General features: G+C 62.5%; 4 protein-coding genes across 4 annotated transcripts; all 4 read right to left on the bottom strand.

The window, feature by feature from the left end:
• Positions 1–3250: 3250 nt before the first annotated feature.
• On the bottom strand, positions 3251–4885 carry LMXM_26_1860 (conserved hypothetical protein; the record flags this gene model as incomplete). The annotated part of the gene is made up of 1 exon (XM_003876439.1): positions 3251–4885. The coding sequence occupies one exon, from the start codon at positions 4883–4885 to the stop codon at positions 3251–3253; it is 1635 nt and encodes a 544-aa protein (XP_003876488.1).
• Positions 4886–6178: 1293 nt separating this feature from the next.
• Positions 6179–7435, bottom strand: LMXM_26_1850 (conserved hypothetical protein; the record flags this gene model as incomplete). Its single annotated transcript, XM_003876438.1, has 1 exon — positions 6179–7435. One exon carries the CDS (start codon positions 7433–7435, stop codon positions 6179–6181), a length of 1257 nt encoding a protein of 418 aa, XP_003876487.1.
• Positions 7436–8517: 1082 nt separating this feature from the next.
• Positions 8518–11478, bottom strand: LMXM_26_1840 (conserved hypothetical protein; the record flags this gene model as incomplete). The annotated part of the gene is made up of 1 exon (XM_003876437.1): positions 8518–11478. One exon carries the CDS (start codon positions 11476–11478, stop codon positions 8518–8520), a length of 2961 nt encoding a protein of 986 aa, XP_003876486.1.
• Positions 11479–12578: 1100 nt separating this feature from the next.
• LMXM_26_1830 (conserved hypothetical protein) lies at positions 12579–15200 on the bottom strand (the record flags this gene model as incomplete). The annotated part of the gene is made up of 1 exon (XM_003876436.1): positions 12579–15200. The coding sequence occupies one exon, from the start codon at positions 15198–15200 to the stop codon at positions 12579–12581; it is 2622 nt and encodes an 873-aa protein (XP_003876485.1).
• Positions 15201–15414: the final 214 nt, after the last annotated feature.

Here is a 15414-nt window from a genome sequence, read left to right as displayed (position 1 = left end):
GACGACCCGCCGGAGGCGGCTCGAGAGCCAGGGGACACGCCGCTTGAGGTCCGGTAGCGGATGTGGGGTGTAAAGGCCCCAGTGGAGGAGCGTCCGAGCTGCTCGCCGACATGGCTGCTGTTTTTCTCGGGATGCAGTGTGACCGTGGTTGTCGCAACATGACGGAAGTCATGTTGCGCAGGCTTCGGCGCAGAAGTTCCTGCTGGGTGGGGAAGCGAAGAGCGCCATCGAAACGGTGTCGCCGGGATGCCACGGAGGTCGTCGCCGGTGCGACGCATATTGTCGGTCCGGCTCTCCATTGGGGCTCTCCACATCGGCTGCCGAGAATACAGGGAGGACAAGGAGTACCGCCTCGAGTGAGGGCTTGTATTAACGATCGGGGAGGAGAGCCACTCCACCAAGGCAGCCCGAGCCGATGATGCGGTCTGCCACGAGGGAAGCGGGGCCGGTGCCGGCTGCGGGGCTACACTGCTCGGACGCGGCTCCTCCTCCTCCCCTTCCACCGATGCGCTGGTGGTACCTGGGAATGTCGGTGTTGTCATTTTAGCGTGAGCCTGTGCGTCGGTGTCTTGCCCGTCTGTTAGTGCCGTGCCACCTGAGCGCTCCTCATCCTCTGCACTTGATACCGAGAGCGTCTGTGGTGTCGCGGCCACCGTAAAACTGTTCAGCAGAAACCTCGCCGGTCCTGCGGAACTGGAGCTCATCCAGCAGCCCTGCGCGCTCGCTCTTCTGAACTGTAACGGAGAAAAACAGACGGAAGTTGACTACCGGATAAGGGCCGAGGGAAGGGGGTGGGGCGGTGGTTGCTGCCTCGTGTGCGGTCTGGAGCAGAGTAGGCGGCGAGGTGAGTGCCGGAGTCTCCCTACGAAGTGCGCGGACACGCGCGATGCACAGGTTCGATAGAAGCACGGAGAAGTGAGAGGCAGCGGAAGCGTGCGGCAACACCGCGCGCGCGCACACCGCACTCAAGAGAGGCACGCCCTCCTACGACGAGAGGGGGAGACGCACACACGCACAATGAAAGAAGCGAAGACCAACGACAAAAAGAAAGCAAGACGGGAAGAGTCGTAGCGGCCGCACAGGCGGCAGAGATGAGATGTGCCCCCCTCCCCCACACACACACACACATTCATGCACAAGCGGTGGAGGGATACCGGGGATGCTGCTTGCCGGTGCACGGGCGTACTCTTGTGCAAGTGTGTGAGTGCGTCTACGTGCGTAGAATATTTGGAGGAGGGGCACGGCTGCAGTGCTGACGAGTAAGTTTTCTATAAAACCAAAAAAAAAGTGCTCAAGCTAATAAGCGACAGATCCGTGTCGCCGCAACGCACGCACGCACGCTGGCACCAAACGCCTGCTGCTGCTGCTGCTCTCTCTCTGCCTTTGCCACAGCGAGAAGAGTAGATGCAGGAGGGAGGGGGGGTTCGGATGGTCGGACTTGTGTGTATGGATGGGTGGGCGTGTAAGTGGATGGGGGTGTGTGTGGGTGGGTGGCGAAATTCCTCTTTGCAAAACCCTTTTGTTGTTGTTAGCGGTGAGAGACACCCGTGCGCGTGTGTACATCCATGGGAGGGGAGCCGGTGCATTGGGGATGCAGTCGGTGGGATTCGCGGGTGCGAAGCGGTGATGTGAACGCCATGTACGTGAAGGGCAGCAGCATGAGCAAGCACCATCGACAGAGGTGACACGAAAGGGAAAGAGGCAGGAGGAGGAGGGCGAGACGCGAGAAATAGGAGAGGCTGCAGAGGCTCTCGTATGTGCACGCATGAGCGCACACGCATGAACTCATGCAGGCATTGCTCATTCCCTGAGTCAGAAGAATTTGAAGCAGGGGGGTTCGTCATCCCCAAAGTGCGTCGTGGTGTTGCTCGCTGCCGACTCATCACGCATCGCGCGCGTCGCGTGCTTCACCTTTTGACCTTCTTGTAGCAATTCGTCTTGTGCCTCGCGCTCTTCGTCGACTAACCCCACCTTGCCGATGTTACCGGTGCTGCTCCTGCTCCCTCTCCAGTTGCCGCCTTCGACCTCCGCCTCACTGACCACCTCATCACGGCTGCGGAGAGGCAGCAATGCGCGACGTCCTCCGCAAAGACGGAGAGATGGAAAGCGGCACTGAGACATGTGACTGGAAATAAAGATGACAACGACACCGAAAGAAGAAGAGGAGAAGCAGCGGCGGTGTCGGCGGTGTCGGCGGTGGTGTTGTGCGGTGCTCCGTGCTTTTCCTTCTTCAACGTGTCCACTCTCAGCCATACAGCATGTGCCCAAACGGCGCCCTACCCCCTCCAGACCTGCCACAGGCACCCGCCGCGCCGTGCGGAGCAGCCGTAGATGCACGCGTTGCAGCAATGCGCCGACTCAGCCATCCGAGAGCACGGCCTCTGACTCAGACGTCACACGCACGCCATTCGCTGCGCAGGTGGCTCCAACGCAGCGCCATCCACAACCTCACCGCCGACACCGGTAGCGGTGCATCTCTCTGTCCTCCCCCCCCCCTCACACGTCGTAGCCACCTGGCCCTGTCACCACCAGAAGTGGTTCAGCATGGGCAGGGATAGAGGGAGGGGGGAGGGGGGCTACCTGGCCTCCCCCAACACAGAGGATGGGGGACACCTGGTCCCAGTGATACCACGCACTGCGAGATGTCCCACGTGATCGGGCGAAGGCGGGAGTGGTCGTTGGAAAAAAAAATAAACAATCCTTTTATGCACCACGGAGAAAGAAGAGAATGCACCGCTCGCGCCACGCCCCCCACTCACACACCGCACGCGCATCCATCGCGCATGGGCAGCAGCGGGGGGAGGAGGAAGACCGACAGAGATGCGGCAGTGCGTACCGCCCAAGCAAATTACTGTTTTCGTTTCGCGGGCCACAAAAGATCTGACGTCGTTGCAGGGGGATGCAGCAACGGACTCAGAGAGACGGAGGCTAAAAAAACAAATGGGAGGCGAGAGCCTCGCGCAGTGGGGGGGATGAGGTTGTAGGGGAAGGTAGCTGAAGAAGGAGAGAAGGCGCGTGGAGAGACCAAGAAGCGTGGGCGAGCGCGATAGGCACGCAGAGAAACAGGCGAGAGACACCCTGCATAGTCATCAGTGCAGCGCCGTTCACTTCTCACCCGCCCCGTTCCCCTTCCTCAGCCTCCTCGCCAAATCCCGGCACAAGCACGGCCTCGCGCACGTCCTCCCTCTTCCCTTCACCTTTGCATGCGCGTTGTTTGAAGCCGCTGAGCAGTTCGTTGTTTCTCACCCATTCACGGCCGCTTTTTCAGCAGGACCACCGCTAATGTTGCCGACACGCACGCCACGCACACTATCATCGGCGCCAACGTCTGCCACGACGAGGCAGTGCCGCTGGCTGCCGGCGCGCTTGCCAAGCCGGTACCTCTCTTATCAGAGGCACCTCCAGTCGCAGGTGCAGGTGTGCTGAGTGCTTTCTTCTGCGGCGCCAACCGAGCTGTGGCGCCATCTGCTTCGCTGCCGGCACCACCACTTGCCGCCACGCCACCCTGCACGAGCACGCGCGATACCTCCGGCAGCTCATCCCACAACACCTCGTCGTCCAGCACGATTGGCTGCGGCATCGCCTCCACAGCCAGCCGCGACGCCTTTACAAGGAAGCGCGATGGCGTCGATCGTATGTCGGTGATTTCGACTTGGTAGTTTTCCAAACTCTGAAAGACGGTCGCAAACGCGTCGTAGAGTGGGTAGAGATCCACACGCCGCCGCATCGCCTCCACAATCGACATCGTCTCCAGCATCTCCAACCCCTCGCCGCGCTTCAGCAGCAGCTCCGTGATGTCCTTCACAACATCGTCCTCGTAAAGGGCCTCCGAGCGTGAGTTCGGTATCTCCTCTGGACACAGCGCGAGCACCTCCTTGCGATACTCGCGACAGGCCAGGTAGCAGTACGGCACGGCGTAGCGCTTCCAGGTGGGGCCATAGCCAATGTGAATCGCGTGCGCAGACGGGATCGCCTGCAGTATCAGCGCAAAGTCGTAGTGGAACTCCATGAGCTCACCTGGGGCGACGTCGTGGAAGTGACGCGGGCGGTAGTTCGTCACCAGCGGAGCGACGAGGAACTGCGCGATGGCCGTCTCGGGATGGCCGCTCTTGCCGAAGCGCTGGTCCACTTTAATATGCGGCAGCGATGTCTTGCACTTGGCCCGCAGCGGCGCCATGAACGGAGACACGCTGTGCAGCAGGGCATTCGCGAAGGCCTCAAAGGCGTTGCGCTGCGACTGCTCATGGCGCTGCTGTGCCTTTGTTAGCTTCTTCCAGTGGTGCTTGCCGGTGCCCATCTTGGACGTTGCGGTCACACTGACGCTGTCGTCGTCCATGTCAGCCATGTTAGTAGCAGCAGCAGCAGCAGCAGCGGTGCCCGTGCTCGCAACCCCGAGTGTCGCCGGCTTCCTCGCTGCCGCTGTCGCGCTCTTCACCGCGTTTGCATATGTCAGGGGCACCGGTGAGGTGGCGACAGCAGGCGAGGCGCCAACGGAGTTCGATCCACCCAGTCTAGCATCACCGAGGGCCCTCGCGGCGTCACTGCCATGGCCAGCACTTGCGCCACCACTACTGGCTGTTGGCCGCTCGTCGCCATTCTGTCCATTCAGCTGCCGATCAATCATCTGCCCAGTCAGCTCCATCAGCTTCTTAAACTCGGCATCCCAATCAATGTTCGCGAGCTGCTCCGCAATGGCGGGGTCGCCGCCGGTCATGTAGCTGGGGATGTAAGACGGCAGCGTGTTCGAAATGGCACCGGCTGTAGCAACCGACGCGGCCGGCGGTGTTGCGATGGGAGACAGCTCTCCCGCACTCCCCGCTGGTGCGGAGGCTGCGGCAGGGTCCTCAGGCTGCGCCGTGGTGGGTGGCAGGGCCAGGTCTGTCATACCGTGCGCATTGTTGCCTGTTGGTTTCCACTCTGTCGCGTTAGGGTTGAGGTGCGACATGGCGACAGGCGAAGTGAGCACTGAAGTGCTCGAAAGAGGGGAGCGCTGCAGAGGAGGAGGAAGCGGCGAAGGAGCGCGACGATACACACACGCACACGCACATAAACGAGCACGACTAGTCACAACCACGCAGTGAGGACGGGGCTGCGAGGTGGACGGATTGGGCAGACGGGGTATTGTGGCTGTGTGGGCGCGCACGTGGTACGATGAGCAGTGCGAGAGAGGGAGAGGAGAATAACAAACGAGGAGAGACGCCAGACACAAAGAAATGTCGATATATATATATATATATATATATATATATATATATATATATATCGACAGAGAGAGACCCAACGTACAACAGACAAACGGGGTGCACACGCCCGGGCACGCGAACACGAGATACACAGAACAGGAGCACCTGACATGAGGCGGTGTACGCACCCCCGCATGGGCGTATGCGTGTGCGATGAGGAGGAGGGGGGAGAGACAGAGACAGAGAGAGGGGAGGAAGAAGAAGAATGGATAGGGGTGATGGCGGGGCGGGCACGGAGATAGGCAGGGATAGAGGGTCAGAAGAAATGGACAGCCGCATGCGCACCAGTATGCGAATACGAATGCACAACGATAGAGAGAAGCGAGAAGAGTAACTGCGTAACTAGCCTCTGCTGCACCTCCTCCCTCCCTCCCTCCCTCCCTCTCCCCCCCCCACCGCCTAACCACTCATCGCTCAACAACAGCTGGTCCGTTTCTGAGGAAAGGCAAGAAGGACGATGCGTGGGAGAGGGAATCGCGTGATGTCTGCGGATACGTTTATGGGCGTTGGGGTAAGTGCGACTTGGCGCAAGTCTAATGGCACGCACGCGCCTGTGCCGACCGACATCTACGTCGCATCCCACGCACAGTGTGTGGGCGTCACATATCCGCAGCGCGTGCGGCTCCTGCCTCTGCCGCTCACTCCTCTGCTCGCAGAGTAGAAGGCTTGTGCCCGTGTTCTCATGTTCGTCTGGTGTGCCTCCCCTTCACCAGAGTACGAGAGGAAGACACTCTGATGATACTGCACAGCACACGTACGCCACGCAGGCATGCACACCTCCCGCGAAACCGCTACGTACACATGCGCCATCGCAGCAGTAACAGCGGACAAGCCGCATACATAGGCGCATGCGCTGTCCTCGTGCTTGTCAACGCCTCCTTGTGAGATGAAGCGCAGACACACCACCACCCGAGTCTCTCGTCTTTCACTTCCGTCTACGGCGCCGGTAGCGTTTTGTCTGCCCATTTCGTGGTGAAGAAGGTGCTGAACACCTTGGCAGACATGTACGTGTTGTACTCCATCACGTGCGGCTCGTCCCGGGTCCAGCACTCCTTGAAGTGAAGCAGCAGCGCGTGGTGCAGCGCGAACATGCCCGCCTCGGCACTGCACGCACTCTTGCAAAGGTCCCAAAACGCCGCCGTATCCGCGGCACGTGTGCTGCCGAGCCTTACGCCCCTCTGCTCCGCCACAGCACGACGGCTAACAGTCTTGGCCGTCGCATCACCGGCAGCTCCGAGGCGCAGCGTATCGTAGACCATCTCCAAATGCGCCACATGCAGGGGGTGATCCTGCTCGAGCATGAGTTGGGTGGTGAGTTGGATGCTGACGACGGCAAGCAGGTACCAGCTGTGCTTGCCGTCCCGCTGCACACGCTCGTTGTAAGCAAGCATCTCGCGAAAAGCGGTGTTGTGCGCTTGCGCAAAGTGGACGAGCTGTCGGAGCGCCAGTACGCCACCGCCGCGGAGGTCTGTCACGGGGTCTGCGCCCTGAAAGCCGATGCTGACCCAGTGCTGCCCAACGGGGCTGTACGTCGTCGCCGGCTTCCCTGCCGCCATCCAGAGCTGCTGGAGGAGGTTCGTGTGACTGCGATCGTCCTTGTCGAATGGAGTCGCCCGCTCCACGTTCAGCGCACGCAGCGTCACGTCCGCGGCGACCATCTGCGCAAACAGGTTGTATTCTACTTGCAGAGCAGGCGTGGCGGGGGAGGGCTGCTGTTTCTGCTGCGCCTCGACCAGCTGACGCCGCGTAGCGGGCAAGTAGCTCTCCTGGATGTAGTGTAACACGGAGGCTGGGACTCGCAGGCAGTGCGCATTCGACGGAGGTGGCCTTTCGGTAGCGGTGGCTGCCGCGGCCCCGAGAACGCCAAGAAAAGCAGCTGGCGACACGGGAGATTGGGGAGGGCCACGCAGGAAGGACACGAGCTCGCCGCACGCCCTGCACCGCCCACCACGTATCGCCTCCAGCGCCTCGACGACAGCCTGCCGCGGCTCCTGGATGGCGCCCTCAGACCGGAAGGCGCGCCGGCTGCCTCCGCCACCACCCGCACTGCCGCTCGACACCACCGCAAAAAGTATGCCAGCGCCGAGTGCCGCAGCCGCTGTCACCACAGCGGCGATGATTTGTGGCGTGCGGGACGAGGAAGTCGGCAAGGCAGTTGAAGGGAGGGTGGACGACGACGTTGGTTTAGCCATTCTCGCAGGAATCGGGGAGGGGGAGGGGGGCGATACTCTGCAACGGCGAAAAATGTCTGTTCGACAGCGGACAGGGAAGAAAAAAAATGTGTGCACGTCCTCCTGTTTCTCGGGATCCTTCGACAGGGCCGGTGAGCGGCGAGTGGGTGCGTGCGTGCGTGAACAAAGACCGAGGTGCGCAGCTTCGGTGAGTAAAAGCAGCGACAGAGAGAGACAGGCGAGCGAAACACTCCAATTGACACGCACGTGTGCTTACGCAGACTCGAGAACACATGAGGTGCCGCCCGTGCGGGAGGGCAAAAGGATGCCCAGATAGATCCAAAGGCACAACACTGAGCACAGACCAAGTGGCGTACAGCTGGGCTGCCCCGTGCTCCTCTTGCTCTCGCCGCTCAATGCACGCGACCCGCCGGTATGAGCATGCGTACGTGAGTGTGATGCGGTCCCTAAAGAGCACAGTGTCCGCCCCGCATCACCACCACCCTCTCAGCCCGCAAAACACAACGATTTAACCGCCCCGCCCTTTTTTGGAGTTTGTCTCTGCGCATGCCCAAGCAGGCGGAGGGGAAGGGGGTGCACAAGGTGCCCACACGCGCGCAATCTGCGTGGATGCGTCCCATCGCCGCGACATCATCATGACCCAGCGGCACACACACACAACGGCAGAAAACATAAAACAACAGAAAACGAAACGCGAAACAGGTGGAGCACCCACGCATGGCAAACGACCTCACCGCCGACACCGGTAGCGGTGCATCTCTCTGTCCTCCCCCCCCCTCACACGTCGTAGCCACCTGGCCCTGTCACCACCAGAAGTGGTTCAGCATGGGCAGGGATAGAGGGAGGGGGGAGGGGGGCTACCTGGCCTCCCCCAACACAGAGGGTGGGGGACACCTGAACCCTGTGATACCACGCACTGCGAGATGTGCGTACGCCCCTCCCTGTCACGAGGGCAAAGACGGCATCCTAAGGAGCAACGGAAGAGCCGGATGGCGCCAAGCGATGGAGGCATGGCAAGTGCGCGGTAGCTACGACACAATGCAGAGGAAGAGCACGCACCCGTGCACGCATAACCAGGTGTGTTAGAAGTGGAAGCGCACTACCCATGCCGGCGCCGCGTTCATCCAGGTCGTCTCAAGCGTAGTCCCCCACACATCGCTTTCCACAATGCAGCCTGCGGCGGACAACCCCGGAGAGCCCTCCAACGCCGGAGTGGCACGCACACTGAACGGCACTGAGCTGCCGTCAGAACGGCGTCCGGTGGAGAGCAGCAGGGCTGTGTCTTCCGCCAAGATGGGCTGGCGGACGGTGTCGTACACGCGGCGGGCGTAGCGAAAGAGCGGGAAGGTCGGTAGGAGAACGTCCATCGGGCGCAGCAGCAGCACACAGGTAACGCTCTCCCAGTGCCGATGCGAGGCGAAGCCGGCGCCGATGCCCGTCGCGATGCCAGTAATGGGGACCGCTGCGGTCGGTGCCATCGGTTGAATCCCGAATCCGGTCTTGATGTTCTCCTCCTTGCTCTTCTCGGAGTATGTCAGGGATGGCGAAGCGCAGTCGACTGGCGACGTCTCGGTCTCCGCGTCCTCGCTGTGGGGCATGCGGCTATGGTGGTGGCGAACGTAGTGCGATGGAAAACTGTTGGCGTCTTTGCTGAGCTGTTGGTACGTCATCGGGCCGCCCCCAACGGGGGACGGTGCCGTCTCCGCTGCGGTGGCAGAGCGCCGCAACAGCATGTCCTCTAGTCGCTGGCACAGCCGTCGCACCTGCGCCTCGTCAAAGCCAAGCCCGCAGCAGAAGACCACCAAGTGAGGCTCCTCCCTTCCTGTGAGCAAGGGGCCACCCTCGATGCTGCACAGGGGGTAGTAGCTTTGACCCACTAGTCGAGGGCAAGCGGAGCAGCTACTGCCAACAGTCGCGATGGAGGCCAAACTCATATTGGCCGGCGTCCGGGCGCCACCGAGTCCGTGCGCGTCACTCCCAATGCTCTCGAGAAGGCCGGTCTCGTTCATCACGGCTGCCGTGGTCGGCACGCTCGCCGTCGATGTTGCCGTGCACCGGAACCTGCTGCTGTCTGCGCCCCAGCCCTGCACGTCGCCACCGTCGTCGTGCGCAGCGTAGGACTCGCCCAGCGTCAGAGGCTCACCGTGGTGGTTGGGGTTTGGAAACCGACACAGTGTCGCGTTCGACAACACGCCAGGAGCCAGGGCATCACCTTCGTAGAGCAGCACGCGCGCAGACGGCTGCTGCACCCGGCACCCCGGTGTCATGGAGACCGAGGTCCCCGTCGACACTGGCGACCCTACCACCGACCTGACGGCGGTGGAATGAGTGGCAACGCCCGACTGCAGCGAGGCGGAGGGGCTGCACGACGCCGCCATGTCGGCGGCCACGGTGGCCTCGAGAGGGCACGGGTCCAGGTGGGTGACGGGGGCTGACACACCACCACCGGCTGAAGGAGCCGCCAGGGCTTGCTTTAGGTTTAGGTAGTGCGGCACCAGCGCCTTTCGGGCGATGCGCATGCGAGACGGCACCAGCTCAATGCCGACGCCGAGCCACCCGCGCCACACCGCAGCGGGACTCGCGATTCCTAGCGGTGCGTAGGCCGCTGCGAGCAGATTGCCGCAGTGCATAGATGCTGCATGCGTCGTCGCCACCGTGGTGCCCCCCGAAGCGCTCGTGGTAGAGTGCAGCGTAACGGCCGTCGGCGCTGCGTCGACGAGCGTGGCGCCTTCGTCCGCGTGTCGCGGCGGTGACGAGGTATGCTGGCGACGGCACGCCGCTGCCGCTAGCCGGTCCCACTCGAAGAGCAGGCGCCCGTTGCCGCTGCCCACATCCACCGCGACAACCACAGCACCTCGAGAGGTGTGCCCGTGACCATGGGAGTGATCACCAGTGCAAGACAACGGGGCGCTCACGGTGTGGTTCACCGGCGGCGTGGAGCCGAACGCCGGCTCTGAGGAGCTGTCGCACGAACAGGCCATCGTTGTCGAGAGGTTGGCGAGGAGGCCGGCTCCGCCAACGCCGTCATCCCGCGAGCTCGAGCGCCCGTTCTCCTCGCGCACCACGCAGCTGGACGCCATGCTGATCGCCTGCAGCTGCCGTACTCCGACGGACGTCAGCTCGCCGTAGAGGAGGTGGCGATCGCTGCTATCGGCGACGGAGGCGGGTGGGGGCGCTGGAAGAGGCCTGGATTGCGCTGCTGCGACGCCGCACTCCTCCTCGTCTTCAGCAGGCTCACAGCGAGTGTCCGTGGAGCTCGGTAGCGTCGGGGAGGGTCGCGGCGCGACACCAGCGGTTGAGGCAGCTGCGGCGGCGGCGGCGGCATCCCCTGGCTGAAGCGTAAAAACATCATCCAACTCCTGAAAAACAAAGTCCGCCTCTGCCTGGATGGCATCGATATGCTGGCTGCTCAACGTCGCCGCGCGCATCGGCTTCCGCAGCTGCATCGCCTCCACCAACGCCCCAAAGGCCTCCGTAGGGGATGCAGCAGCGCCAGCAGTAAGGGTAAGAGCGCGGCGGTTACAGTCGCCGAAGGTAGCGGGCAAGTACGTGGCCGACGAGGACAACGTCGGCGTTTTGCTATGATCAATACTGCCGTTGTGGGTGAGGCATGATTCGTTCAGCGCAGTCGTCGCGCCCGATACTGTGCATGGATCGGCCACTGGCCTGCTACCAGGAGTTGCGGCTGCACCACGGGAAGGAACGGAGCCGGCGGTCGTTGATGAAGTCATGGGCACATCGGAAACAGTTTCACACATGGAGATGAGAGGACTGCCACCAGATGAGCTCGTCAAGGCTGGCGGCTGCAGATGCGCAGCCCACGCGGGGGCAGGGGCAACGGTGGTATCAAGGCCACTATGTTCGCAATGAACTCCTTTCCCGGACCGCCTCGCCTTGTTGACATCGTCTGTGGCAGCCTCGGCCGTGGCTGCAACTTTGGCCGCCGTCAGCAACAACGACGCACACGCATCCTCGTACTCGTGCAGCTTCATGTCGTAGATAACCTCGCCAACGCCGAGAGCATACTGGAACCACGCATCCATGGTGGCGGCTGCGTGCGTGCGTGTGCGCGCGTGGGGGAGGGGGGAGTGAGAAAAAGGAAAGCACACACAAGGAGCGGCCAAGACGAGAAGGTGGCCGCAGCGAGACAAAGGTGAAGGGGGTGGGCGTGGCGGTAGGGATAGCGAGCGGGGGAGGGACGAGAGAAAAGGGAAGATGGAGAGCAGCGAGAGAGGCGCGCATACACCACGTCGCGGTGAGGGAACAGAGACGCTACCCCTCTCCCCCACTCCTCCGTGAATTGGAGCAGAGAGAGGGGAAAAAAATGTCGTCGCCGGTATGAGAGAAAAGGGCTTGAATCCGCATTGGTGTGCGTGTATACGTGGGAGTGTGGCAATGGGTGCACGTCTCACACCGAACGAAGGAGGATGATCGGCCAAGCAACCTTGCACGTTGCTCCCTTCGAGTGTTTGTTCCATGCTTGTGCCGTCGGCTCTGTGTGTCTTTCGGTCCCAAGCTGCCGCGCTCCCTCCCCCTCCTCCTCTCAGTGCCCCACCAGTGCAGGCGATGGCGCCCGCGAGCGCAGCAGGAGACATCGCGTTGTGTGGAAAAAAAAGCCGCTGGGGAGAGGAGCACAGGCCAGAAAGGGAGCGCGAGCTCAGGACTGGGAAAGATGGAAGCGTCCGCGAACGAGAACGTAGCAGCGATACAAAGAAAACCCTACAAGGACGGAGATGGTTGCAAGCGGCTGGGAGGGGAGGGGAGGACTGAAGGGCGGCAAGCCGTGAAAGAGGCACTCTCTGTGGCGCACACGCAAAGATAGGGGAGGGGAGGGGGAAGCGCAACGCAAACCGTTGGAGTGGGAAAGATAGCGCCCAGGAAGAGAAGGAAGCGACGCTCGAGACGAGGGGGAGACGCGGGCAAGGGATGCGCGTGGGAAGAGGAGTGGGGGATCCCCAAACCTCCTCAGACCAACACCACCAGCCCAGGCCGTGCCGCCTCCCGTGCGCGCAAGCCACCCCTTCCTCGCATTCGGTATCACTTCCGGTGCGTCACTCAACCCTCCCTTCCCTCTTTGCCCCCGTCCTCTCCCCTACTGGCTTTACCTTCTCCGACGCCCCGGCCAACAGAGCTGTCCGCCTCCTCAGTTGGGCGCGTTTGACTGCCGGCACCGCTCCCAGAAGCGGCGGCAGCGCTCTGTCGTGCCGTTCAGCGCACGCGGTGGCCGCGCACCGTTACTTTGACGGCGGCGTTGCCGCGCTGCTCGACTCACACGGTATGGCGCAGGAGCAGCAGCAGCGATGGTGTTGCTGGAGGCGCTCGCTACACTAGAAAAAGTCGGTAAGCCGAAAAATGGCGGGGAGTGACTCGGCGGCTGTGGCGCATAACTGCCGTGGTGGCTTCGCGGCGGCGGCGCCTGTGCAGGGTACAAAGAACTGTCACCACCGTCCCCGTCATCATGGCCGCAAAAGCTTCCCATAGCACGTCCGAGGGAGTAGTGGGGCAGGCACGAAGACGGCGCTCTCTCAGAAAAGATGCCGTCACCGTCTCCACTCCTCCGACTGACTCCCGCCCCGCCCTCGCCCTCGCCAGCGGGCATCCACGGAAACGCGGGCGTCGTCGGTGACTTGCGAGGCACTGCGTGTGAGCTGAACAGACCAGCAAGAGGCGGAGGTGCTGTGCTGATGTCACGAGACCCGGGCAGAGCGCTAGTGGCCCTCAATAGCGTCAACGACGTAGGACAACGGCCGGTCCGGTACGGCCAACCAGATCCGTCTTCGGCATCGCGACAGTCGGGCTCGGCTGACGAAAGCCACCAGCTCGGCCCCTGTGGTGTGCCGCCATAGAAACGTGAAGGAGTGTCGCCAAGGCCAAGGGCCAGTCCTCTGCGAGGCGCCATCGCTCGATCAGCTGGCAGGCCATACACGCCAACGCACGTACCGCAATCAGAGCCAAGATGGCGCCAGGGAGTGAAAGAAAGGGACCCGGCGCCGGGCACCCAGAGATCTGTCTCGCCAGCCCCTACTGGCGTGGCTGCAAGCGTGGATGCGGGTTCTGCTACACTCCAGTCAGGACCAAGCAGCGACGCCACCCCGAATCTGAGATGATTGTCTCCTTCGACTCGGACCACCCCGCCAGCGGCGCTCGCATACTCATCAAGCACATGTTGCGTAGCTTGAGCCTGTGGTTGCGGGTACCAACTCAGTGGCTGGTCCTCAAATATGGGTGTCACCTCATGCTCAGGGCACTTCGTGTGGAGCCCGACCGTCGAAGTGAGAGGCGACACGTGCCACGGCAATATCCCCTCCTTCTCAACGTTGCAGGTGCTCACATCCCCATCGCGGCACCCCGGAGAACTTTCAAAGGGGTGCAAAGGACGCCCCACGACGCCGCTTGAGAAGTTCACTTTCGCGCCTGTGGCAAAAGCGTTGCTACAGCTGTCGCGGTGGAAGGTATCGGCAGCCACCTCGATCACCATACCGCCGGGTAGCGGATGGCCGTCCTCTTGAGCGAAGCGCTTTAGCGCCTCTCGCCGTTCCGAGCACGCCAGCGACGACGACGGAGCTCTCGGATGAGCAGCTGCATTAGATGGAGATATCACTGTGATGTGCGTTGTCGCGGACGCAGGCGCTTCCTTTGCCCGCTGCAGCGGCAGCTGTACCGCGATGCAGTCCACCGACTGCTCGGCGACGCGGGGTCGAGAGTGGGGTCGCCGCTGCTGCTCCTCGCATTGTGCTACCCGGTCCCGCCGATGCACGTAGGGATCCGAGGAGTCATCGATGCTAGAGCTCGGCCAACTCTCCCATTCTGCCTGTTTCTCCGTGCGCTGCCGCTGGCGCTGCTGCTGCTGCACCTTCGCGTAGGTGTCGGCCACTTCCTCCTCGCTGCTCTCTGCCATTGCATCGGTCCCACGTGAGCTATCATCCGGATTCTCACCAAGCCGATGGCTCTTGTGCCGCTGCCTCCACTCTCGCTGATGCCGCGAGGACCGTCCTAGTGTGTGCCCGCGCCTTCTTTGCCGTGCCGCCTTTGCCTCTAGAGCCTCGACAAGCGCTTCTGCATGGACAGTCGAGGATGAGTGCGAGGAAGACGGCAAGGGAGGCGGCGGGAGTGGTGGCTGCTGCCGTGCCAGGAACACCTTGAAACGATGTGACGATGACGCGCTGGACGGGTGCTCTGATAGGTTGCCGCCGTGGTTAGCCACCACGTGAAGAGGGGGTGACGGTAGCGGCGATGACGGCGAAGGAGGCGCTGCGGTGCAGAGACGTGACAGGGAAGGCGCGGGACACGGGCTGGAAGCAACGTCTGCAGCCGTACTTTGGCGGGTGTTGCCGCACTCGCCGTCCCCCTCCGCCACTACCTCACTCACGGGGGCATCCAGCAGCGGAGAGGAGGTGTCTGTCGTCGTCGACGGTGGGCACACGCCCGTCTGAGCAGCCTCCTCTACAACTGTGCCAAAGGCGGCACCGTCACGCACGACGGCCGTGCCAGCGGCCGCATCATCCCGTGCCAGTGGCGCCGATGGTAACACTGCCGGTGAACTGTGGGCCCGCTCAGTACCTGAATGCGCTGAGCTTTGTGAAGCAGTGGCAACCGTAGAGCCGGCGCCAGCTGCAGCGCCGGACGCCGTGACGGTGTCGCTTGAGTGAGGGTGAAGAGGAGGACGGCGACGCGCAAGAAGAAGACGCGCAGGGCCGCCAGGGTAGCCGTGCTGACGCGACGCGAGGTCCGCCCGCGCCTTCGTGCCGGCGGTCCAGCGGAACATCCGGTGTGCGGTGGCGCGACTCAAAGGGCAAGAGAAGAGCTGGAAAGACCTGTCCGACTGAACGTGCTGTCTCACCGCCAGGCGTCTATGATTCTGGAAGTGTGCGGAAATATGTGCTTATGGGGTGCGTGAGAGAAGCGGCACGGGGTTCAACAGGGAAGGTTCAGTGGCGAGACCTCGCCCCCTCTCCTCCGACGAATAGCGAGGAATGGCC

The sequence above is a fragment of the Leishmania mexicana genome, chromosome 26, assembly GCF_000234665.1.
Source record: "Leishmania mexicana MHOM/GT/2001/U1103 complete genome, chromosome 26".
Classification (NCBI taxonomy): domain Eukaryota; phylum Euglenozoa; class Kinetoplastea; order Trypanosomatida; family Trypanosomatidae; genus Leishmania; species Leishmania mexicana.
Note: the sequence above shows the minus strand (reverse complement) of the source record. Positions and strands in the feature narration are given on the sequence as shown.